At 44.1% G+C, this 27404-nt stretch overlaps 1 protein-coding gene across 5 annotated transcripts in view; it reads right to left on the reverse strand.

Annotated features, from left to right (window-relative positions):
• The window catches only part of WWC2 (WW and C2 domain containing 2), a 153119-nt gene that overhangs the window by 65595 nt on the left and 60120 nt on the right, over positions 1 to 27404 (reverse strand). For all 5 annotated transcript variants that reach the window (XM_087874725.1, XM_034401374.3, XM_034401375.3 and 2 more), the window contains 2 exons: positions 3403 to 3606; positions 1552 to 1628 (listed from right to left, as the gene is read on the reverse strand). In XM_087874725.1, coding sequence (XP_087730851.1) covers positions 1552 to 1628; positions 3403 to 3606 — 281 coding nt within the window. The remainder of the gene's footprint in view (positions 1 to 1551; positions 1629 to 3402; positions 3607 to 27404) is intronic.

Raw genomic sequence — 27404 nt, forward strand, 5'->3', positions numbered from 1 at the left:
CACAAGAGAAGACTAACAGCAACCACTGACTCTAAATGGAAAAAGGAGGAAATCCTTTAAATATGAGAAAAACAATTATTTTGTGTTTCAACATGGAGAAAAAAAATAAGAGGCCCAAGAAGAACAACAACTACATATCAGGTGATTGGATGTATGTACTAAAATTGTGAGGGAACTATTCTGAATCCTGTTCCACATACTATATATGTACATTATGGTTTAGACATTTTACTAAACATATTGTATCTTCAAATACTAGTTACCCTGTTTCCGCGAAAATAAGACATCCCCTGATAATAAGCCCAATCAGGCTTTTGAGCACATGCGCTAAAATAAGCCTCCCCCCAAAAATAAACCCTCCCGAAAATATTTAAACGCAGAGCTGGAAATCAGGCAAGAGGAGCCCCATATTGCTCCACGCACCCCAAAATAATAAGACTTCCCCGAAAATAAGGCCAAGTGCTTATTGCAGGGTTCAAAAAAAATATAAAACAGGGTCTTATTTTCGGGAAAACACGTTATCTCAAAGATTTAAATATTTAGTCAATCACTAGTCCAGCATTTTTTTGGATTGCTATTTTCAATCACATTCAAACTCATTTACCAAGGGTGCTAACAGTCAGCAATTCCAAACCAGATAGCTACATATATAACTAATGTTCGTATTAAGTTCTAATAAACATGATGAGCAGGTCAAAAGAAATGCTTTTATAGGTCAGTGCTTTCTCCAGCAGACATACATAGATTAGACATAAACACTGTCTCTAGATTTGCCTATTAGTGTTCAGAATTCATTTCTACAGAAAAAAGGACCATTACCACTGTGGATATGCTAATGCTTACTAATATTGTGAAAATTAACTATTCATAAATAATTAATTAGTCTGAAAATAATTCTTCATATATGTGTACCACTGTTCGGCTCTGAACGCTGGCATAACTTGTGTTTCAATAAAGTCAGCACCACGACCTCATGTAAATAAACCATTGTTAGCATTTGCTGAACACCAAGAAATTCTATTGTCCTAATGTTCATGACAAGCATCTGGTATGAGAGATATGCTGGATTAAAAGATGTATCTTTATTTGGATAACATCATTTACCATGAAATTCATATTCACTTGCTAAGTTAACTTGTCAATGCCTGTGTGTCTAAGGAAGCTATTCTTATTCAAAAGAGGATTTATCATCAATATAGCCATAGGGAGATAGCTTAAGACAAAAAGAGCACAAATAAGATCAGGGGAGGACTCCTGACAGGCATCAATGTGTGGGCAGAGGAAAGGAGTTTGCAGGGAAACAGAATCTATAAAAAGAACAAAAATTTCCAAATGGGCACACTAGACAATGTTCATTTCAAACATAAATCCTTAAGGAGATATCTTTGGTTTAATACTTATCTCCATATGTTGATCATGAGCAAGTCCTAAAGCAAATATTACTTTAAAAATTATTAGCACTACAAATGTCCACAAAAATATAGGCTTGTATGTGTAGACTATTAGAAAACAATTTAGTTGAGTTATTGGGAGATTTCAAAGCATCCTTACCCTTAATCTTGTAGTGGAGATTTCTGCTTTCAGAATATCAGGATCATACTTTGTGCTGGAAGAGGAGCTGGAGAAAACTTATTAGGGGAATAAGGGGGAAAAGACAATGAACCATTTGGGAGATCATTTTATGTTTCAGTTTCCTAAAATATTCAAAACAGCAGTTCAAAACAGTTATAGAAAGCAAAATAAAAGGTTAGTTACTATATTACAATGAAAACTACAAAATGTAAGGAGCAATTATTCTAAGTATTTTCACTTTTATCATTTGAATAGCATTATTTGTTTATTACCTTTATTTACTCATTTTCTCTAAGAGCTATTAGTGGTGCATGCACCTACTTTTATTCCCATAAAGCAACCCTTGAAGTAGGATGAACTAACAGATAGGCTCAGATTAATTCAGTGACAACTACAGCTGAAGGTAGCCTTGAATTTAGGTGTATCTTTCCAAATTTAGCAATAACCAAACAATAAACTCTCATTGATGCATTTCATCCAACTTCATTTTCAGAAGACTCGTTTGTTCATAGGAAGGCATTAGCAGAATAATTCAGAATACCAGAATAAATAATTACTTCTGCAAGTAGAAGAGCTATTTATAGCACAGGAATGGACATTTGTTTAGAATTATGGTGCTAAATCAGGACTAAATCTAGATGTTGATAATCATCTTTAAAGCCCTTCATGGTATGGGTCCAGACTACTTGGGGGACCAACTCATCCCACTGGGATTGGCCTATTCCACCGGTGCTGGCAGAGGAGGCATGCTGTGAGTCCCATCGGCTCAATTATTCTGGCTGGTGGGGTCGAGGAGAAGGGCCTTCTCTGTCATTGCACCTGCCCTCTGGAACATCTTGTCTCCTGAAGTGAGGTCGGCTCCAATTGTCCTGACCTTCTGTAAGAGCCTAAAGACCTGACTCTACCGGTTAGCTTGGGGCCTCTAACAGTGAGCACCACAGTGGATGTGGTTTATTAACATCAGATACCACCTCCCCACCATCCTGCTTCCACCTTCATCTTTTAATTGTGCCGCAGTGTTTGATTTTTTGTACTAACTTATTTATATTTTTAGTTTTTATAATTTTTATCTTTTATGATTGTAAGTTATCTAGAGTTACCTTGAGGTAAGATGGGCAGCCAATAAATTTTAGAAATAATAAATCAATAAACAGATTTCTGTCCTTTCAGATGGAAACATGCTAGCTAACACAAGCATTCTGAGCCTTTCAGAATGATGGCATTTGCTCACAGTTTTGCAGATTTGAAGGTCCATTCTTCAAGTGTACCAAAGGTTTATTGGTATCCCTTTGGTTTATTGTGGAGGTGAAATCCCTTGGCGTGCTGAAGGAATGGGCCTCACATCTGGTGAAAACACTAGTGAATGCCATAATTTTTGTGATTGTTTTTCCCAATGGAGCTGAGACCATTGGGAAGAGACAGAAGGCTTCCTGGGTATGGTGGGAGGCTCAGGCACTCCACTTAACAATTGCAACTAGGAAAGCAGGGAATACAGTCATTGAGTAAAACAGTCATGTAGCATCTCATTTAATGATCATTTTGCTCAACGACTAATATTACGGGCCCAATTGTGGTTGTAATTGGAGGACTACCTGTATGTATTTGATACAGATAAAGAAATGTTCAAATTCTCTGTAAAACTGAACTGGTTAGAATATAAGGACCCTCTGATTTACCCTTCCCAAATCAGTTTCTGCAGCTCCCAGGACTGGGATAGTTTAACTACGGCTGGCCACAATTGTTTCTTGAAGATAACCCAGATCTTTTAAAAAACATGAAAAGAGAGGGATAGTATATTTCACATATCATACATATGTCTTTGATACATACGACTTGTATATGAGCTTGATTTTTCCTTGTAAACATCATTCAGCCGTACATATTCACCCAAGGCAAGAGCCAGCCTCTGTTCTTTCACATGGAAAAGTTCTTTCTTAGTGCTAAGTGCATCTTGAGCTACAGTAAGATAATCTTTTAACATTTTTTCTTGTTCTTGTCGCCACTGCTTTCTTGGATCTTCTATCTGTGTAGTTTCTGTAAAGGTACAACAAGAAACGCTTCCATTCAGTTAAGACCCCTTAAATCTGTTAGTGTCTTAAATCTAAAACAAAACAAAACAAAAAACCCACCATCCACTTTTATTTTGGTACATGCATAAGCAACAAATTGTTATTAGGTGTTGACATGTTAAACTAAGTTATTTATCAAATATCTTAGGACAGTGATGGCTAACCTTTTCCAGACTGAGTGCCCAAAGTGCATGCGCCCACCTGCCTGAACCCCCAAAATGCAATGTGCGTATGGTCCCTGCGCATACGCCCCATCCCCTGTGCATGCGTGCGAGGTGCTGAACTGGGGACATAGGTTCACCATCATGGCCTTAGGAAAACATTTGTACATGTCTTAGAGAAAAGAATCATTTTTACTTGTATTCTTTGACACATATTTTAAGCTGATTCAAAAAGTACAATATCAACTCAGACCCGGCAATAATTAATGCTTTTTTGAGTTTTGTTGTTTCTGATTATTTGTAAATAGCTTTATTTCTTGCTCCCTATTTCTTTTCTTTGTTTCATTTATTTGAATCCTATTTAGGAAAATGAAAGCAAACTTTAATAGAGAAAATAAAAGTGCCGTCATTCAACTGTACTGGAGAATGTGTGAATTTATGTACATAAATTGTCTGTTTACCTTTTGCAAAACTATTTCTTGAGAATTCATTCAGACTGGAGTCTATATAAGTCACATCTATATCAATCCAAAATGCATTTTAAGCACTGGCATTAGCTTGTGTATAACAGTTGTTTGCCCAAGCAGTTTGAGAGGATCAGAAAGGAGAGACAACTCCATAATCAATTTAGAAACTTTTATTTTGTAATAAGATCAAAGGTGAAGGAAATCTAGTGTATGCCTGCACCTCATTTGCTTCCTATCTTTGCTATTGAAAATGAAAATAAATAGAAATCAAAATGTTGCCTCCCTTTTGTTGTTGTTAGTTGCAAAGTTGTGTTCGACCCATTGTGACCCCACGGACAATTTTCCTCCAGGCTTCCCTGTCCTCTACCATCCTCTGGAGTCCATTTAAGCTCACGCATACTGCTTCAGTGACTCCATCCAGTCACCTCATTCTCTGTCGTCCCCTTCTTCTTTTGCCCTCAATCTTTCCCAGCATTAGGCTCTTCTCCAGTGAGTCCTTCCTTCTCATTAGGTGGCCAAAGTATTTGAGTTTCATTTGCAGGATCTGGCCTTCTAAAGAGCAGTCAGGGTTGATCTCCTCTAGGACTGATCAGTTTGATTGCCTTGCAGTCCAAGGGACTCACCGGAGTATTCTCCAGCACCATAGTGAAAGGCCTCAATTCTTTGGCGCTCAGCCTTCCTTATGGTCCAACTTTCACAGCCATACATTGCAACTCGGAAAACCATAGCTTTGACTATACACATTTTTTTTGGTAGGGTGATGTCTCTGCTTTTTGGTATGCTGTCTAGATTTGCCATAGCTTTCCTCCCCAGGAGCAAGTGTCTTTTAATTTCTTGGCTGGAGCCCAGGAAAATAAAATCTGTCACTACTTCCATTTCTTCCTCATCTATTTGCCAGGAATTGAGAGGGCCAGATGCCATGATTTTAGTTTTCTTAATGTTGACTTTAAAGCCAACTTTTGCATTCTCCTTCTTCCCCCGCATCAAGAGGCTCTTTATTTCCTCTTCACTTTCTGCCATTAGAGTGGTATCATCTGCATATCTGAGGTTGTTGATATTTCTTCCGGCAATCTTAATTCCAACTTGTGATTCATCTAGCCCCGCCTTCCTCATGATATGCTCTGCATATAAATTAAATAGGCAGGGTGACAGTATACAGCTTTGCCGGACTCCTTTCCCAATTTTGAACCAATCAGTGGTTCCATGTCCAATTTTCACTGTTGCTTCTTGACCCGCATATAGGTTTCTCAAGAGACAAATCAGATGGTCTGGTACTCCCATCTCTTTAAGAACTTGCCACAATTTGCTGTGATCCACACATTCAAAGGCTTTAGCATAGTCAATAAAGTAGAAGTAGATGTTTTTCTGAAACTCCCTAGCTTTCTCCATGATCAATTTGATCTCTAGTTCCACTTCCTCTTCGAAATTCTGCCTGTACTTCTGGTAGTTCTCGATTGACATATTGCTGGAGCTTCGCTTGTAGGATTTTGAGCATAACTTTACTAGCATGTGAAATGAGTGAAATGGTGTGATAGTTTGAACGTTCTTTGCCTTCCTTATTGTTGAATAAAACAACAACAGAGGAAAAAATTCTGAAACTACACTGAAAATTTCAAGATTAAAATACCATGTATTTAGATATTCAGCACTGAAGAAAACTTTTTAGTAAACTTTAAACACTGCACTATAAACATTGCATTCTTAGATTAAAAATTAATGCCAAATTGTTCAATGTAAACTTAGATTCCCAAGTAATACCAAAAGACCTATACAATACAGATTTTGTCTTTATTAATAAATTATAAGAAATACACAACAGAGTTTCAGTGGGCTCCCCTTAACTCGGCTAACCTTTTTTTTTTAAGCTTTAACACCTGGGGAATTTCAGAGAAAGATTCAGATTTCTAACAGATTTCAGTCAATGGGTTTAATTTCAGCTGATGAAAAGCATTCTAGCATATAGCTCTTAGGAGATACTTTACATCTTCACAACTCTCAAGAAGGCATTAATCTAAGCTACTGATTTAAGTTCCTCTCACCCCAAAAACATTAGTTACACAACCGCCACTAAGACACTTTTCTCTACTTTTGACTACTTAAATTATCCAGAGCAAACAGTAATTCAAATATGCTACAATAGTCTTTAAACATATGTTTGGTTAGCTTCTGCTGTGGCAGAGAAAGGTCCCTGGTGGTAAAAACTGCCAATAATGCTTGATAGTTCCACACACTTAATCTTTCTAGTGCAACGTTTTGATGTGAATTCAAGAGGCAAATGAAAATAAGACAGTAGCTCTAAAGAGAGTGAGAGTAATAATCAGAATGTCTTTTCTTTGTCAATGCTAAGAAAATATATTTTAGGTGTGCACATTTCTGTGGAAAAGATCTTTCAAAATTCAAAGAAATAGAGAAAAAAAGCTCATGCATTTTTACAGGTTCATAAAAGAAAAGTAAGCCAACTCAACTTTCTGATGTTGACTCCTAAGTGAAATCAAGTGTTCTTCTCTATATAAATAATGTAGGTGTGTGTGTGTGTGTATGTGTGTAATGTCATGTGAAAATGAAAGTACTTCCTCATCTGGTCCTTAGCAGTTCTTAAAAGTAGGTAAATATAACCTCAGGTGAACAACAAGTGACATATTACACCATGTCATCATATATTTTACAAAAAAAAAAAAGCCAAAATGGAGAAGCCATATGTGAAAAACTAAGTATTCCTTATGATTCAATAGAACTACTTTTGGCAGCACTAACTTGAAGTAATCATTTTCTGTATGATTTTATCAGTCTTTCACATCGTTGTGGAGGAATTTTGATCCACTTTTCCTTACAACATTGCTTCACTTTATTGAGGTTTGTGGGCATTTGTTTATGCACAGCTCTCTCTCTCACAGCATTTCAATCAGGTTGAGATCTGGACTTTGACTGGGCCACTGCAACATCTTGATGCTTTTCTTTTTCAGCCACTCTGTTGTAGATTTACTGGTGTGCTTGGAATCATTGTCTTGTTGCATGAGCCAATATCGGCCAAGCTTTAGCTATCAGACAGATGGCCTCACATTTGACTCTAGAATAGGAGTTCATGGTCAACTCAATGACTGCAAGGTGCGCAGGTCCTGTAGTTGCAAAACAAGCCCAAATCATCACTCCTCCACCACTGTGCTTGACAATTGGTAGATGTTTGTGCTGATAAGCTGTATTGGGTTTTCACAAAGTGTGTGGCACTGTGTGCATTGTGGCCAAACATCTCCATTTTGGTCTCATCTGTCCAAAAGATAGTGTTCCAGAAGTCTTGAGGATTGTTCAGATGAAATTTTGCAAATATAAAATATGCAACCATGTTCTCTTTAGAGAGAAGAGGCTTTTTCCTGGCAATCCTTCCAAACAAACCATACTTGTTCAGTCTTTTTCTAATTGCACTGTCATGAACTTCAATATTTAACAAGCTAACTGAGGCATGTAGTCTGAGATGTAAATCTTGGATTTTTTGCAATTTCTCTGAGCATTGCATGATCCAACCTTGGGGTTAATTTGCTGGGACATCCATTCCTGGGAAGATTGGCAACAGTCTTGAATGTTTTGCACTTGTGAATAATCATCCTCACTGTAGAACAGGGGTGTAAAACTTGCGTCGTCACAGCATCGTCACATGACATATCAGGACTTCTTCCCCTTTGCTAAAGTGGGTGGGGTGGGGCTACCACATGATGCATCCGGCCCGCAGACCGCAAGTTTGACATCCCTGCTATAGGACAATGACTTTAAATAAGTTGTAAATGGGCTTACAACTTTTCCCAGATTGATGGGCAGTAACAGTTACTTCTCTAAGATCATTGATGATTTCTTTATTTTTTGGCATTGTGTTAACCCACATTTCAATGCTGGAGACCAGCAAACTCCTAAAATTTCAGCTTTTATAGAGGTAGTCCCACTTGCTGATGATCAATTGATCAAAGGTACTTGATTAGCAGCATCTGGCTGCCACTTAGCCTCTTCATATCTATGGAAGAGTAAAGATGTATTTAGTTTTTCACACATGGCTTCTCCATTTTGGCTTTCTTTTTGTAAAATGATGATGATTATGGTGTAATATGTCACCTATTGTTGTTCATATAAGATTGTATTTACCTACTTTTAAAAAACTGCTAAAGACCAGATGGTTTTTACTATGTCCTGATATGTAAAACCAGAGAACTCAAAGATGATGTACTTTCATTTTCACATGAAAATGAAAACTTTTATTAAGGTCTTTGACCAATATGTAAAATAGTGTAATAGCAAACATAAAACACTTGTGTTACTTAATGAGATTCACAATGAAACCTCCACATAACAAAACCATGTCATAATAATAAACATCAGGGCACTTCCTCTACATCAGGGGTGTCAAACTGGTGGTCTGTGGGCCAGATGCATCACACGCAGGACACGCCCACCCTGGCTCCGCAAAGGCAAAAAAAGTCATAATATGTCACGTGACATCACATGATGCGATCGAGTTGACACCCGTCCTCTACATAAGTAACTTTTAGGATTTCCAGGTGCCCTGAAATTCAGCTCCTGATTATTCAAATGGAGATACATGAATAATTTTGGATCCCATCTTCCACAAGCAGGATTTTATAACTTTAAAAAAACAGTTCTACATATTTCTTGTCAGGTATAGTTTAAGGATGAAACCTGACTGCCCAAGACTAATAATAAAATAAAAATAAAAATATTGCAAGTGTATCCTCCTATTTTATCCTACCCCATTTTCTCATAAGATTCCAGCCCTTTTTATCCTAACATTGAACTTATTGAGAATGAGCATAGTGTAGTGGTTAGAGAATATCCAACTACAGTTGGAGAATCCCAGTTTCACAAGAGTCATAGGAAATATTTGGAACATGCTGCCATAAGAATAAAAGTCAATTCATGCAGCAATGCCTATGTATTTGGTGTTAAGCATTCTGGAATAAAGATAAACAGAAATATTATTATCCTTCCACTGCAATTCATTCCTCTGTCAGAGGCTTAGTAGAATTATTCTGATATTGCAAAAAGAAATGATGGGAATTAAACTTTGAAAGATAGGTTTTATGGAAAATAGGATCTGCGTCTCTAAAAATTTTGTTATATATTCTTGAGATTTTTAGCTGCTCCCTTAGAATCTTCTGATTAAGCAGTTAAATCTGAAATATCAAGTTAGAGCTTGAGCTACTAGGTCAATCTATCAATTCTTTATTTCAGCATAAAAACAAAGCAAAACAGAAACAATCTAGGAACCACACTATACAGACAGCATCAATTTTGATTACTTTCTATTTGTGGGTATGATATACAGCAAGTTTGGTGAGATAGTTAAGGCATTAGTTTAGAAAGTGGGAGGCTGTGAGTTCTAATCCTGCCTGAGGCACAAAGCCACATGAGTGAACTTGAGAGAGTGACCTGTCACTCTCACAAAGCCCTAGGAAGCAGGCAATGATGAAGCACTTCTGAAAAATCTTACCCTAAAAACTGAAGCGACTTATCCAGGCACTCACTAGGAAACATCACTGATTTGGAGGTACTAATATAGTACATATATCTATATGATATATAGACATAACATACTATTGTTAAACAAAAGGGACCCAGAAATTTTGCTTAGAATAACCTACAAGATGAGAGTAAAATTATGGTGTTGTTCAAAACAGTGACCTTGTCAGTAACTAAAGTTACATGGCGAAAGTCTGGAAAACATACTCAGATGAGGCCAGCTCTGTCTAGTTTTAATAACTGTAGGATACAATTTAGCAATATCTAAGAAGTACAGTCTTATTGGTCTGAAAGGAGGATCTGCATGTAAAAAGAATTCATATACCTGGGGTATTTTGATATATGAAGGTAAATGAAACAAACCTGAATTCCTGATAGTAGCTGCAATATAAAAAAAAATACAAGCAGTAGATTCCACACCACCTGTGCCACAGATCTGGTTAGTATAGACTATTTTTATACAGTATATGCTTTCTAGGATAGTAGATGGCAGAGCATTAAATTAGAGCCTTTCTTAGCTTGGAAACTGATAGAATTTAAATAAGCCACGGGTCTGAGTGAAGAAGATCAACTACTTCAGAAAATATTTTTGAGTACTGTAGTTGAGAAAATTCTAGTTGTTTTTCTGTGTCTAACACAGCGTATGTACATGTATCTTTTTAATTGTTCGTGCCCTAGGAAAAGAAGAGCTTCTCTGGAGTATCCACAGAAGTATCATTTTTCAACAAGGTATCTCCTCCATTTAGTATTGAAATTATTTGCTATTGTCAAAGGTGTCAAGTCTAATCCTGAGCAGTTACTATGGAGCTCAGTTGAGCTATAGGAACTGACAGCATATTTTGGTCAAGAATAAATTTAAAGCAGCAGGAATGGATAAGGAACTTCTTAAACACAGTAGAAAGTTTTGATTTTGGGAATTATAGACTACATAGGTTGAGCAAGCACTTCTCTCACCAAAGGCCTGAAAAGCAATTCTATTATATTTAAAAATCTTTGTTTGCTCATTTTTGTGACTGCTTAATAGTTGGTAGATTCTGGGATGTTTAGCAAATACTAGGACTTTTGTTTTTCATAATTACTAATTTTCTGTCCTTGCAATAAATGGTAAGGGATCTCAAAATGCATTTTAGCTCAACTGAAGTCTGATACAGAATGACATCACTGGTACACGTATGCCCTTGAGCTAACATTGGGGAAAAGGTCAGGGCTATTCTATTGGTCAACCAAAGAATTTATATAAACATTGAATAATAAAGGTGCCTGTATGAAACCCTGGCTCACTCCCCTTATTGTAGCAACCTGTTTTAGTTAAATACCCTTGTGGAACAAAATTAATTTTTAACATAGAATTTTTAGTATATCAGGAATAATAGGGAATTATCTATCATGGAATTGACCAATTTGTCCCATAGCCTAATTCTCAATATTGAATCAAAGGCGAATCTAAAGTTAATTAAAGCAGCATATAAAACAGATCCTGTTTGAGCTGTATACTCCTCGCCCAGATGTTATAGAGCCGTGATGGTGAACCTATGGCATGTGTGCCAGAGGTGGCATGCAGTGCCCTCTCTGATGGCACGTGAGCAGTCGCCTCAGTTCAGCTCTGCTGCGCATGCGTGTGCATCTTCCATCGGCCAGCTGGTCTTTGGGTGTGTGCCGCACATGTGCGGGGGTGCGTGCGCATGTGCGCATGTGGGGGAGGCACTGAGGAGGTTGCACGCATGCATGGGGGCAAGGCGCATGCGGGGGGCTGCACACACATACATGGGGGCTGAGGCAGGTACACACATTGCATGTTGGGGTTTGGGCGCATGTGTGCATTTGTGCGCACGTGCACTTTGGGCACTCAGTCCAGAAAAGGTTAGCCATCACTGTTATATGATGACAGCAGAATATACAGGAAATTAGCTCTAAAGCCAATCTTTTCCTCTGCGAAAATTTGTTGTTTTCAAACAAATCATCAATTTTGCATTTATATTTACTGTCCAATTTGCTGATGATTCTTAATAAATTGATAATTATCTGATAAGTCTCTTTTCCCCTCTTTATAAATAAGGATCATAAGAGCTGTGCCCTCAACCTTTTGGAACCATTGTAGTCTAATCAATAAAACAGAAAAGGAAAACTAGTACTGGACTCCACCAATCTAAGTTACGGATATTAGGTAATCATTACCAGGCACCTTTCCTGGTTTAAGTTGGTTAACTAAATTTATGATTGATTTAATTTCATTTCTCCTTGTGCATTAAAGATACTAAATTGTGCATCTCAAATTTCAGCTGGAATGGTAAATGTGGGGCACCTTGTGTCTATCCACTGAACATTCTGAGAAGGAAACTCAAACCCAGAATTTTAGAAGAATTCTACACAAAACAGGATATATCTTGTTCCTATATCTTTTCAAGCTAATTGTGCCTATATATGCAAAGTAAGTTTGTTTAATAGAAGCAAACACAAAGTAGCAAATGCGATTCATAACAAATCAATAGTCAAAGAGACTAAAGTCAGGGAACTGATGTATTTGCTGTGATTCTACTTTAAGAACAGCACTAACTGTAATGGAAAATAATCTTACAAGAAAAAACCATATCTGAACACATTTCAGGTAATTGCCCAGTAGGTTTAAGTTGAGATTGCTCAATATGTGGCCCAAACTGCAAGAATAGCCCGCAGAGTCCTAAAACGTGGCCCACAGCAACACTGTCCTTGTGATTGCTGGACAAGGACAAAGCATTTTCAAGGCAAGAGATGGGGATGGGGATTCAGTACTAACTGACTCAAAATCAAACATTATATTTATTTCCACCTCTCTGTGAGAGCTCATACAGCCACAACACTTGTCTCCGAATGTGAAGAAAACAAAATCAGATATGGCCATCCAAAATTTGAAAACCTGGCAAGGAACTCTTTGAAATAAATACATACTAGGTTAGGAAAAAAAAATAAGGATCTTTATAAGAACTATTTCTAAAGCATGTTTTCTAAAGATGATTTTCATTCTGCAGCTGTTCAGAGAAACAGCATGGTCAACAGGTATATGAATTAAGGCTATATGGAAGAATTTCAGCCTCGTGGAGATTTTGCAGGCCATCCATTCCTAACAGCAGGCTAATGTACTTCTATATCCATGAAGCAGCAGGATGAATGCCAGTTCTGCCTGCATTAAAGAAAAAGGTTTCACTTCCACTTCAAGATAGCTAACTCAAAGCTGAATATGACACACTGTGAGCATCTGCAGAACATTTCCCGCAACCTTGCTTTCCTTCAGATAAAAGCAATTGAGATGGGTCAGACATAATTCAGGTTTTCTTAGGTAGCAGGGCAGTTAGCACTCTAGTTATGCGACAGCAGAACTGCTATTACTAGGAACACTTTAAGACTAACAGTGATAACAGAAATATTTATTTATTTATTTATTTATTTATTTATTTTCAATTTATATACCGCCCTTCTCCCTGAGGACTCAGGGCGGGGCACAGCCAGAATTAAAAACATGAAATACAAATATTAAAAACAATTAAAATCTATATAAATTTGGTCCAAAATTTAAAAAAAACCACAAACCAATTAAACATTTAAAAATTTTAAAAAATTTCTTCCTAAGCCAGCCCTGCTTGCTGGAAAAAGTGGGTTTTAAGGGCACGGCAGAAGGCACTGAGGTCTTGGATTCTCCTTATCTCTGGGGGCAGCTGATTCCAGAGGGTAGGTGCCCCCACAGAGAAGGCTCTCCCCCTGGGGGTCACCAGCCTACATTGTTTGGCTGATGGCACCCTGAGGAGGCCCTCTCTGTGGGAGCGCACGGGTCGCTGGGAGGTCGTCGGTAGCAGCAGGCGGTCTCGAAGATAGCTAGGCCCTATGCCATGGAGCGCTTTAAAGGTGATAACCAACAACTTGAAGTGCACCCGGAAGACCACCGGGAGCCAGTGCAGTCGCGCAGGAGCGGTGTTACATGGGAGCGCCATGCTGCTCCCATCACTACCCGCGCTGCTGCGTTCTGGACCAGCTGGAGCCTCCGGGTGCCCCTCAAGGGGAGCCCCATGTAGAGAGCATTGCAGTAGTCAAGGCAAGAGGTGACGAGGGCGTGAGTGACTGTGCACAGGGAATCCCGATCAAGAAAGGGCCGCAACTGGCGAATCAGGCGAACCTGATAAAAGGTCCCCTGGTTACAGCCGTCAGATGTTCCTCCAAGGACAGCTGCATATCCAGGAGGACTCCCAGATTGCGAGCCCTTTCTGTGGGGGCCAAGGACTCACCCCCAATAGTGATGGAGTCAACTGACTATATCGGGATGCCGGGAGCCACAGCCACTCAGTCTTGGAAGGGTTGAGCTTGAACCTGTTCCTCCCCATCCAGATCCACACAGCCTCCAGGCACTGAGACATCAGTTCAAGGGCATCGTTGGGGTGGCCTGGGGTGGAGATGTACAGCTGGGTGTCATTAGCGTACTGATGGTATCTCACCCCGAAGCCACGGATGATCTTGCCCAGCGGCTTCCCATAAATGTTGAACAGAAGGGGCGAGAGGACTGATCCCTGCGGTACTCCACAGACGAGAGGCCTCAAGGTCGACCTCTGCCCCCCTGCCAACACAAACTGCGACCGGTCGGAGAGAAAGGAGGAGAACCACCGCAATACGGTGCCTCCCACCCCCAACTCTTCCAGCCGGTGCAGCATGATACCTGGTCGATGGTATCAAAAGCCGCTGAGAGGTCTAACAGGACCAGAACAGAGGAGCAACCCCTGTCCCGAGCCCTCCAGAGATCATCAACCAATGCGACCAATGCCGTTTCCGTGCTGTGCCCAGACCTGAAACCCGACTGGAACGGATCTAGATAAGATGTTTCCTCCAGGAATTGTGGAAACTGTCGCGCGACCACACTCTCAACAACCTTCGCCATAAAGCGAAGGTTGGAGACAGGACGATAGTTGGCCAAAATTGCCGGATCCAGGGACGGCTTCTTGAGGAGAGGTCTCACCACCGCCTCTTTCAAGGCAGCAGGGAAGTAACCCTCACTCAACGAAGCATTGATAACACCCTGGAGCCAGCCTCGTGTAACCTCCCGGGAAGCCAGTACCAACCAGGAGGGACACGGGTCCAGTAAATATGTGGCCGTACTAAGTCTCCCCAAAATCCTGTCCACATCATCGGGAGTCACAGCATCAAACTCCTCCCAGATAACATTCTCAAGACTATTCCTCGTCACCCTGCCCTGATCTACACAGTCAGAGTCCAAATCCCCCCGGATCTGAGCGATTTTGTCATACAGGTATTGTCCGAAATCCTCCGCCCTGCCTTCCAGGGGATCCTCCTGCTCTCCCGGATGGAACAGGGAGCGGGTCACCCTAAACAGGGCGGCCGGACGATTCCCTGATGATGCAATAGAGGCGGAAAAGTAATTAAACTTTGCCATCTTTATCGCCACTAGGTAGGCCTTAATATGTGACCTTACCAGTGTTCGATCAGATTCAGCAAGACTGGCCCTCCAACCGCTCTCCAGGCGTCTTTTCCGGCACTTCATTTCCCTCAGCTCCTCAGTAAACCAAGGAGCTGCGCGGGATCGGCACCGGGTCAGAGGCCGCAAAGGCACCACTCGGTCCAAGGCCCCACCAGCTGCCCGATCCCAGGCGGCTACCAGGTCCTCAGCCGAGTCATGTGCTAGATCCTCAGGAAATGGCCCAAGCTCCATCTGGAACCTATCAGGATCCATCAGGCGCCTGGGGCGGACCCATCTTATTGGCTCTGCCTCCCTGCAGCAGGGTGTAGCGGTTCGAAGGTCCAGGCAAAGGAGCGAGTGATCTGACCATGACAAGGGTTCCATGTCTATATCCCCTATAATAAGATCACTCAACCACTGGCCAGAGACAAAAATCAAGTCCAGAGTGTGTCTCCCCCGTGGGTGGGGCCATGAACTAGTTGGGTCAGGTCCATGGCCGTCATGGAAGCCATGAACTCCCGAGCCGTCTCAGACGTTTCACCGATGGATGGCAAGTTGAAATCACCCATGACCATAAGCCTGGGTGTATCAACTGCCACCATGGCTATCACGTCGAGGAGCTCGGGCAGGGCCGTTGCCGCGCGGCAGGGAGCCAGGTACGCAAGCAACAAGCCCATCTGAACCCCATGACCCCATCTCACAAAGAGGGATTCACATCCGGCAATCTGTGGCACAGTGGTCTCCCTCGGACTAAGACCCTCGTTAATAATAACCGCCACCCCCCCGCCCCTCCCCTGGGCCCTCGGCTGATGGAATGCTCTGAAGCCTGGTGGGCACATCTCAACCAGAGGGACCCCTCCCTCCGGGCCCAACCAGGTCTCCGTAATACCCGCCAGGTCCGCTCCCCCCTCCTGTATAAGATCGTGAATGAGGGGGGCCTTATTTACCACGGACCTGGCATTGCACAGCATCAGCCGAAGGCCCAGGTCCTGAGTATCTGAGCCACCTAGTATCCGAGGGGAGCCTTGGAGACCGGGGTGCGCAATAGCTCTCAAACAGCGAGTGCGCACCCCCGACATGTGATATGGTCTCCTGCTCCTGCCATATCTGCCCCTCCCATCCACCGTGCTGATGGTACACCCCTCATTGGTATAGCCCTCCATCCCCTCCCCAATCCCTCATCCTGCACCCTCCAAACCGTTGCCCCGTGCCAGGCTCGGCTCTGACCTTAGTGGATTTCCCCCCCCCCATCCCCTTTGGTCGTCCTCCCAGTTCCCCTTAAAAAATTGTTAAAAGACCCCCTCCCCGACCCCTTTAAAATCTTATTAAAACACTTTCCTAAAAAACCCCACAAGCCCTTCCTCGCACCATGCCATCTCTCAGGATTCCAAAATCTGTCATCGAGATAGGCCCTCGATAGAGTGGAGGGCCAAACCTGCGAGAGGGGGGAATCTCGCAGGGCAAGGAGTTCAGACACTGAGTACATTAAATCGTCAGGGGTGAGGATAGTCCATGGTCGGGAGACCACCATGATGTTATAATACAGGGGGAAAAGTTCCAGTCCATGGCACAGGCAGCCGAATTCCATTGCCCTCTCACAGCAGTGGAGAGGGAGATATGCCATCCGACCCCCGGAAATTTCTTGGCCGACCGTCCTCTCACAAAGGCTGACCAATAAAACTTTGATGGAAACCTGGGAGTGAAGGCAGCCATACACCGACTCCCACCGGCCTCGAGTCCATAGATCCAGTTCCCCATATGGATTAGGAGAAGTCAGAAAGCCCAATCCTCCAGTTCATGAGAAGGATTAGTTCGATGATAAAAAATATCTTATTCTGTGGCATTTTTAACGGTTGCTAACACTCATATTTATAAATGACACATTCTTCTTTAGGAAAAAACACTTTTTCTTCAAAAAAATTGGGCAAATACAAAAAATGATAAATACAATCTAACACTGTAAGGCAGGGGTCTTTAACCTGTGAGCCATGGCCCACTATCAGGCCACAGCCTATTTGCAACTGGACTGTGCGAGCGGCTGACTGGTGTGTGTGCATGCGTGCACAGTCCCACTTGCACATGGCAACCGCTTGAGGCCCCACTCGCACAAGTGTCGTGGGTGTTCAGGGCCCCACTCATGTGAGCGCTCGGGGCTCCACTCACATGAGCGCTGGTGGCCCCACTTGTTTGAGCATTGCAAGTGCTCTTGGCCCCACTCAGGTTGGTGCCTGCCCCTCCCACAAAACTTCTTCCTCCCCCCCGGACCACCAACCCAGAAAGGTTGGGTAACTGCTGTAAGGTACTTCAATCAATCTAGAGAAAATTCAAGGCAAAAATCACTCTGTAATGAAGAGTATTTCTCTTTACTGTCTTAAGCTAAACAGAAATGCTATAACATGGAATTGATAACCATTCTTTGAGTTAACTGCTTTGAATAAAATATATAGTTTTCCTGGGGATCATTAACAATAGTTCTAGATAGTTCTAAACAGTTGGATCTATTTTCTTTCCTAAGCTTCTGATTCTAATAAAATTCATATGTGCTTATTGCAAGCAATGAGTGATGAGTTTTTCTTTCCTGTAAATAAAAGAAATAAAAGACTTGTTTTAAACAAGAATAATAGTGCTAGGTAAAAGATTAGCTGTGCAGTAGCAATGGAATTAAGCCTTTTAAAATTAGGATGTCTACCTTATAGTTCCAGAGATAGCAAAGAAAACACTCAGATGTTATTGATTAACATGTTTAAGTGATGGTAGAACGAGTGATTTAATGGCACTTGATGAAGCAAATTGTGTTTCTGATGAAGTACATTGTGCTCAACCAAAATTAAACTTGCTAATTTTAAGGCATTACAAGATTCTTTGGGGATTCTACTGCAAAGGACTAATAAGATTATTCGATTGGAAATTGTTAATATTGCCTAATCTCTGTTACTTCAACTGCATAAAAAGAATATCTGCTGCACAGCTTGCACTCTGACTGGCATCCTATGCACAGATACAAATTATTATTTCTGCATACACTGGGAGGCACATATTTAGCCAAGCTATGGTTTTGAAGTCACAACAGCCCCATATAGCTGACTTTGGTTAACATTATACTGGATTAGATCTGGTTAATATTTAGAATATTATACTATAAGTGGTATAAGTATACCACTTGGAAATCCATGGCTATAAAGTCAAATTGGTGCAAAAACATCCTAAAAGATAGCAATAGCAAACAAGTTCATGTTCCTAGAGAATAGGTCCAGATTTTACATGTTCTCCAATTCCTCCCTGCTACCTTTTCCCAGCATTTATTGACTGTGGCCATTTTGTCTTTCTTCACAAAAGATAAGTGTGAGATATAAGGGCTACAAAGTTTCACTCCACATGGTTTTTGAGGGGCACATGACAGGGATTTTGTAAATTGCTAACATAATTACTTTGTATTTTAATTTGATTTATTTTTTCTCTTTTAAAATTATACTCCTCCATCACTGCCGCATCCATCCTGGCCTCCATTCCCACTGCCATCCTCTGAAGCTTCCCTCCCTCCTTGCAACCAGCTGTGTATGAATCCCGCAGCCCAGCTGGCCTTCTGCAGGCTCCATAGATGTGGCAGGCTTTTTGGGGATGTGCCTGTCCTCCCCGCAGCTTGGCAGGGGCCCCACGGCGTGTACACCCTCTGTAAGGCTCAGCTGTGTGGCTTCCGGGCTGTTGGTGGGCATTCGTTGGGTGTGGTTTCGGAGGATGTGGACGCGCGACCCAGCTGGCAGCTCTCCTTCCCTGCCTAAATGGCAGCCCCGGCGGGCTGGTGACCCAGGGATGACATGCGGCCCCCCCTACCACGGGACAACACCTGGAAGGCAAAGGACACCATGAGACCTCTCCTGGGTATTTCTATAGCACAGTCTGTTGGAGGGTAGGGAAGAAGGACATTACACTCTTTCTCACTTAAAACTTTGGCTATATCTCTGTATAGTGCTGGGAAGGCCATTGCCTCTCCTGTGGCTTTGGCCCTGAGACTTGGGTTTCACACTTTACTGAATCCCCCCGACCGCAGTTGTTCATTTTGCGGTGGGTTGGGGCTGACCCCTATACACAGGTATCGACAATCCCCAGCATCAGATGGTTGGGCCCCACTTATCCAGCCACGTGAGCCCCAGGATTACTTCCTCCATCATTTTCAGGACCACTATAAAGCAGATCAGTTCCCAATGCTGGCTAAACTCCAGCTTCATCCATTCTGTGACATGTGTAGCCGGGGCGCCACCCAACAGCGATCCATCTACCTGCTCAAATCACATGGGCCTTGACAGTTTTTCACCCTCACCCCTAAATTGGCAGCTGTTGCTAAGCTCATCAGGCATTGGGTACACCCCGAATCGATGAGCGTGTTGCAGAGGTGTGCTTTTGCTTTTGGAGCAGGGGTGGTGCATTCAGCTGCCCGGTGGCCCAGTTTCCCGCACCAAAAACATAGCATAGGTGGCCGGGTGGGCGCAACCTTCTCTGGTTGGGCCACCCAAGGGGGTGGAGGCCCTGGAATGCTACAGGTGGTATGGTCCGGGAACCATCATGGCCTCACGGGCACTTCCCCTTTTGGCCTATAGTCATGTAGCTCCACCTCCAGTTCCGTAGCTGCTTGGTACCAGGCACTCAAGTGGGGAGGTAAGCCCCGGTAGACACAGGCCTGGCATATGTGAGGTCAAGGTCTGTCTTAAATTGGTGCACCAGCAGCCGTTCTGGCCAACCCCGCAGCTTACCAGACAGCCATTGGAATTCACAAATGTAGTCCATGGCTGGCCTGCCTCTTTGCCATAACGCCAGTGTTATGTATGTATCTATTTTGTGCGGAAAATTCAAATGCACAGTGAATTCTAATTGGTTCTTGGTTGCCCCTGAAAAGTATATAAAGAGGGCTGTTGCCTGTGAGTTTTTGCTGAAGTCTCACCCTGAATTAAAGAGCTGTTGTTACTAGCCTGCTTGTGCCTCTCGTTATTCCCGCGCTACAACATTGGCGACGAGGATGGGATAGAGGCCACAAGAGGCGATTCAAAAAGAGCGTGAAGTTTCAGCCAGGGTGACTAGCGAACACGGAGACACGGCATGTCTGCCTACGTTCCGCCAAAACCCTTCGACCCGACCCGAGAGAAGTGGGGATCGTATCTGACCAGGTTCGAGTGCTCCCTGGAAGAGAGCGAAATGCAAGGGCTTTCAGCAAACAGGAAAAGGGCCCTGTTCTTAAGCCACTGCGGGCCAGTCGTGTTCGAGATGGCCGAATCACTCTGCGAGCCAACCCCAGTCCAGACGGTTCCCTGGGACGTCTTCCAGGCCAACCTGAGAGCCCACTACACTCCAGTTCCGTCTAAATTCATTCAGCGCTACGAACTCCAGCAACGAGTTCAAAAAGAAGGTGAGCCGGTCAGCGCTTATGTGGCCGCACTTCGAAAAGCCGCAACGCATTGTGACTACAGAGACTTAGATGACGCGCTGCTTGAACAATTGATTTGCGGGGTTCGAGATACCCGGTTACAAAGGCGTCTTCTAGCCAAGCCAGACCTAACGCTAGCCGGCGCGCTAGACGAAGCCCGAGCACACGAGGCCTCAACGAAAGCTTCGGAAGCGCTGCAGCAATCAAGTTCAAGCAAAGACGGGCCAAAAACAGCCCCCGTCCACAGAGAAGAGGTGCGAACCAGCACAGAGGAAGAGTCGGACGAGGACGTCTTCCATACAGACAAGAAATTGAGTGAACAAAGCCGCCGCCACGAGAACTGCCCTAGCTGTGGCAGGGATCACAAGAGACAATCGTGTAAATACAGAGAAGCCATTTGCAGGCGTTGCGACAGGAAAGGCCATTTAACACGAGTTTGCAGAGCTCAATTTCCGTGTAGTCGAAAGCCACGTGACTACTGCGACCAACCAGAACCGGCTCATTCAAAACAGCCAATCAAAGATGATGGCGCGAGAAAATGGCGCAAACCTCAAAAGCGGGAGACCTACTGCATGAGAATCGGCCAAGCCAGCACAACCGACGACGAGAAAGTCTACACGAAAGTAGAAATCAACGGCAAATCCTGCGAAATGGAAATCGACACCGGGTCTACGTTATCGATCATGTCCTGGTCAACCCTCAAGGCACTCCTGCCAAAGCTTCAGAAAAACCAGCTGTCCCATCAGAAAATCCGCCTACTCGACTACCAGGGAAACCGAGTTCCCGTTGAAGGCGTGGGCACGTTCCGGGTCACCTATGGCAAGTTCCAGAAAGAGCTGCCCCTGACCATCATTAGCAAGCCCCTACCAAGTCTACTGGGCATGAAATGGTTCCGGGCCCTCGGCATGGGCTTCATGGGCGTTCACAGCATTAGCGGATCATCACTTAAAGAAACTCTGCTCCACGAGTTTCGGGACGTTTTCGAAGAGACTCTAGGCAAGTACGTGGGGACCCCCATATCTTTTAATTTAGACCCCAACGTAGCGCCAATTAGACTGAAAGCAAAGCGAGTTCCCTTTGCTTTAAAGCCCAAAATTGATGCGGAGCTCGACAAGCTCATTAAGCAAGGGGTGCTAGTTCCCGTGGATCACGCTAAGTGGGAAACCCCAACAGTCACGCCAGTCAAATCGGATGGCTCAATTAGAATTTGCGCTGACTATAAGTGTTCGATTAACAAGGCGTTGCAGCAGAGCGCCTATCCGGTTCCAATAGTCCACCATCTACTACACTCCCTGGGGCCTGGCAAGCTATTCGCAAAACTAGACCTTGCGCAGGCGTACCAGCAACTGCCAGTAGATGACACTACGGCAGAATCACAGACAACAGTAACTCACAGAGGTGCCTTTAAATGCACCAGGCTTCAGTTTGGGGTCAGCATCGCCCCTGGACTCTTTCAAAGCACAATGGAGCGCCTTCTACAAGGCCTCCCAGGTGTCATCCCGTATTTCGATGACGTTTTGATTAGTGGCCAAGATGAAGTTCAGTTGGGCCAGAGGGTTAGACAAGTCCTAACCAGATTCAGAGAAGCGGGACTTAAACTCAAATGAAATAAATGCAAGATAGTGGTTCTATCAGTGGAATTCTTAGGCTACAAAATCGACGGCACAGGCATTCACCCCACAGAAAGCAAAGTTAGGGCTATCCAAAGCGCGCCCACCCCCAAGTCGAAATCCAAGCTGCAGGCTTTCCTGGGCCTTCTCAATTTCTATATGATGTTTTTGAAACACAAAGCCACCATTGCGGAGCCTCTGCACAGGCTCCTGGGAAAAAACGTTCCGTGGGTTTGGGGCAAGCGAGAAGCGACCGCATTCAACACAGTAAAGAGACTTTTGTCTGAGGACAGTTTCCTCATCCAGTACAATTCTGAACTACCTCTAGTATTGGTCTGTGATGCTTCCCCCTTTGGCGTAGGCGCAGTTTTAAGCCATAGACTGCCGAATGGGTTAGAGGCGCCCATCGCCTATTACTCTCGCACTCTGTCTAGTGCTGAAAGGAACTATAGCCAGCTAGATAGGGAGGCACTAACGGCTGTAGCAGGGGTCAAAAAATTTCACGAGTATTTGTTTGGCCGCACCTTTGAACTCATTACAGACCACCAGCCTCTTTTGGGACTTTTGGCTGGAGATAAACCGACCCCGGTGGCTCTCTCCCCCCGGATGACCAGATGGTCCATTTTCTTAGCCGCATATTCGTACAGACTGCTCCACCGACCGGGCAAAACCTTAGGGCATGCTGACGCCCTCAGCCGATGTCCCTTGCCTGAATTGTTGGACAACCCGACCCCGGAAGCCCTGGTTTTACTGCTTGATATTGTTTCCCTGGGCCCCATTTCTTCGAACAAGGTGGCGAGGGTTTCTGCCAGAGACTCTGTTTTGCGCACAGTAATGGGCTGGGTAACGAGGGGTTGGCCTACCAAGGTGGACGGTGGTGACTTCCAATTGTACTTTAACAAAAAAAATGAATTGTCAATGTTGGGGGGTTGCTTGTTGTGGGGAGACAGGGTTAAGGCACAGAGTTAAGGCACAGAGTTCTAGAAATGCTGCATGAGGGACACCCTGGTGTTGTTCGCATGAAAGGACTAGCTCGTAGTTATGTTTGGTGGCCACATCTCGACCAAGATATCACTGAGTGGGTGGGGAAGTGCAGGCCATGCCAGGAGTCCCGCCCAGATCCTCCCGTAGCCCCTGTTCGGGAATGGGAAAGACCGAATGGGCCATGGGGGAGGATTCATATCGATTTCGCTGTCCCGTTCCATGGCCAGAACTTTCTTATTATTGTAGATGCATATTCTAAGTGGCTCGAAATTGCCTTAATGCCATCTACCACTTCTGAGGCCACAATCAAAGTACTCAGAAAACTATTCGCAACGCACGGGTTACCAGACACCCTGGTATCCGACAATGGGCCCCAATTCACAGCGACTCAATTAGACGGCTACCTAGCCGAATTAGGCATAAGACATGCATTATCCGCTCCTTTTCATCCAGCTTCTAATGGCCTTGTTGAAAGATTTGTAAGAACGGCCAAAGAAGCCCTCTCCCGACTCGATGCAGGGGACTGGCAGGCTAGAATAGATGAGTTCTTAGCGGTACAGCATGCCACCCCGTGCCCCACTTCGGGCCGCAGCCCAGCCAAGCTTTTAATGGGCCGAAAGCTATGATGCGTTCTAGACAGACTGCATCCTAATTACTCCTCCGATAGCTTCACCGGGGAAGGGGGAGGACTAAGACATTTCGAAGTAGGATCACCAGTTTTTGCTAGAAGCTACACCAATGGGCCTTTATGGGTAGAGGGAACCATCGTAGGAATTACCAGTCCAAAGTCATATACAGTTGATAAAGGGCATGGTAAAATCTGGAGGAGACATATAGATCAATTGCGTAAACGTTTACCAAACGAAAACTCGTGTCCTAACTATCCAAGTCTTCCTGACACAGCTATCTCAAGCCCGAGTAAGCCGGAATACTTATCTGGCAACCCTGAGTTCCAGCGCCGCCCCAGCGAGCCGACACTCCCAGCCGGAGATAGCCACACCTCCGGAGAAATCCAGGAGGTTCCATTGGCGGAGCCGGGAGAGACAGGAGGTCCCTCCGACCGACTCGACGCCTCGCCAACAACTGAACTGCGCAGGTCAACCAGGATTAAGACACGCCCTGGTCACCTGTGTGATTTTGTATGTAAATATGTAAATAGATAGAATAAGTGCCTTCTGGGAGGGGAGGGGTGTTATGTATGTATCTATTTTGTGCGGAAAATTCAAATGCACAGTGAATTCTGATTGGTCCTTGGTTGCCCCTGGAAAGTATATAAAGAGGGCTGTTGCCTGTGAGTTTTTGCTGAAGTCTCACCCTGAATTAAAGAGCTGTTGTTACTAGCCTGCTTGTGCCTCTCATTATTCCCGCGCTACAACAGCCAGCATCTCTCCTCTGCTCTCTGGGCCCTGGTGTGGTCTTCAAATATCTCATGCAGTGCCTCCAAGAACAAGCCAGCATTTCCCAATTCCCGGCCATGTTCGCTATACAGGTCAGCCACCCAGTCGGCAGCCTCATCATCCAGCACCACTGCTAAGGCCATTACCATGGCCCACTGGGAAGTGTAAAGGTGTGTGTATCAATCCAGATGGTCTATCAACTGGCAGAAGAAGAGAGCCACTTTATACAGACTGCCGTCGAACGTCACTCACACTGCTGGGTGTCCCAGGGTCCCTTGCCCATGCCCAATCCCAGCCAGCCAAGCATGTGCTGGCAGTGGGCTAGCAACATTGAGAGGCAACCACTGATGACCACTTCTCCCCTTTGGTGTTCCCCTAGGTAGTAACTCGGGTGTCCAGCAGTAGAGGCAGGCTCTGGCGGTTGTCCCCTCATGGGCTTTCTAGTGCATTCTTGAGCTGGCTCCAGTCGCAACTTTGGGCTGGCCAAGCGGAAGAGGGCAGGTAAAGCCGCCGGTTATTAGGTTGATAGTGGCAGACATCGGCCAGTCGGTCGGTCCTCACCCTCCCCAGTCCTTGCTGTACCAGGACCCGCCATCTTGGAAACTGGCCTTTCCAAACCTCTTTCTCAGCCAGTCCATGGTTTGGCTACCCAGTGCAGTGGAGTACCTCCATTCCCCTTCGTCGTCCCACTCCATCAGTTGCCACTCCTGCCATCGGGTTAAATGGCAATGGAACCCCAGAACCTGTAGCCACCGATGAATTCTTCCACCACTCCCCTGCAGGAGCCGCCTTCTGATCTGCACCCCTCATAGACTTCACTGTTGTTCTGACCTAGGCTCTCTTAACAAGCAAGAGGCAGGAATTACTGTCAAAACCTCTTTTATTTACACAGACTGTGAATTACGTTCATTCACAGCCAGCAAAGTTTGTCCAAACGGTTTTTCAAAGGAATATTTCTCAACACACCTTATCTCGTTTGGCAAGCTGCCACGTAACTTGTTTCCAACTGCAGTACAAAGCAAAACCTGTCACAGAGTCTCTCAGAGTCACGGAGTGAACTAATTGTTTCCTGCAAAAGCCCACTCCCTGTTTGCTCCTCTTTTATTTCCAGGAGCCCAACCCACAGCTGGGCTCCTGATCAGCTGTGGGTTGGCTTGAGCCTGCCCGCTCTTTGGGATGCACATACAGGGCAGGGTCGTCTTGTGGTGCTGACAAGGCTTCCAGGATGGATGGCTCCTCCATCACTGCCACATCTGTCCCAGCCTCCGTTCCCTCCGCCATCCTCTGAAGCTCCCCTCCCTCCTTGCAACCCCAGAGGGTGAGGTGCTGGCTAGGTTTGTATGGAAAAGTAAGGAGCACTGACTTAGTGTCACGTTCCAGCATTTAGCAGACAAGAAATGCAGACAATAAAGTTAATTGGATACTTTTTATCTGGCAATGTGGAAACCTGGCACAAAGTGACAAACAATTAGGAAAACAAAGTCAGTGCTATTGTGGTTTAACCCTCCATTCCTTAAATGCCCTCTACCCCACCCCGATTCCACCCCCTGGACCCGAACCCATATAATTCCCACCCCTCACACTTTGCCAACGTCTTTGCAGCTGTAGAGCTTTTCATCCGGCACACCCTGACACATGCTTGTTTCCGGTATGCCAGGCTCCCTGCGCCTGCGTGCGCTCTGCTGCCCAACTGTTCTGCCGCACATCAGCTCTGTACGAAGCCCACGGCCCAACTGGCTCCGTTGATGCAGCAGGCTTTTCGGGGATGTGCCTGTCCTCTCTGCAGCTTGGCAGGGGGCCCGCAGCATGTACGCCCTCTGTGTGTCTCAGCTTTGTGGCTTGTGCACTGTCGGTGGGCATTTGGTGGGTGTAGTCTTCGGCAGATGTGGATGTACGTCCCAATTGGCGGCTCTCTTCCCCGCCTGAATGGCAGCCCTATCAGACCCAGGGCTGATATAGCTTTCACCATTCCCAAACTGATAAACAGGTTGGAGACTAGCTCCGGATAAGAAAAAGATTGTTAGTACAAATTGGGGTCTGGTTTATCTCTTTTGTGAACTTCAAACAACTTTTTTCCTTACAATTTACATCCTTTCTGATTTCAAACCTCCATTTAATGAACATGTGTGATATTATGGGATGCAAATATGTAACATGTTTGACTACATGTAGCTGATTTTCTATGCATAGGGAAGGTTACTTTTATCCTGTCCAATCAACTTCCCTTTTGCATTTTCTTTCTTAGGTTAACTCTAAAAAGGAATGTAACATTAGGCTCCTTTTTCATAGAGAGATCCCACTTTATCAGGGTACCCCAATAAACTGTTTTTAAATTATCTTCCAACTTGGTTGCTTATTGGGAAGGTAAACCGAGGCAGAACCTAGGGCTATATTTGGCTATCAGTTTCAATCTTGCTTGCAATAAAATGTTTTTTCTAGCTAAGCTATTTTAGTGAGACTTGTGCCAGCTCTAACTGTTAGACCAAACTAAGCCTTAGGAAATTTATGGTTTTCTGGCAAATTGTAGTCATGGAACCTGAGAAATTTATATAGTATCTTATTCACTCACTCACGCCCAGTTCCTGGACATCTCATTTGAAATCCTAAAACTATAATAGGCTAAGAATAATAAATTAAAGCAAACAAATGAATAACTAAAATGACCCCATGAAAAACACCCTTTAAGCCCAAATGCTTGAGAGTTGATCTTTATTGTCTGTCTGAATGCCAAAATGTTTGACATTCTACCGGCCCTCAAAGGGTGAACTGTCTGA

This window comes from Pantherophis guttatus, chromosome 8, assembly GCF_059756535.1.
Source record: "Pantherophis guttatus breed Tessera chromosome 8, ASM5975653v1, whole genome shotgun sequence".
In the NCBI taxonomy this organism is placed as follows: domain Eukaryota; kingdom Metazoa; phylum Chordata; class Lepidosauria; order Squamata; family Colubridae; genus Pantherophis; species Pantherophis guttatus.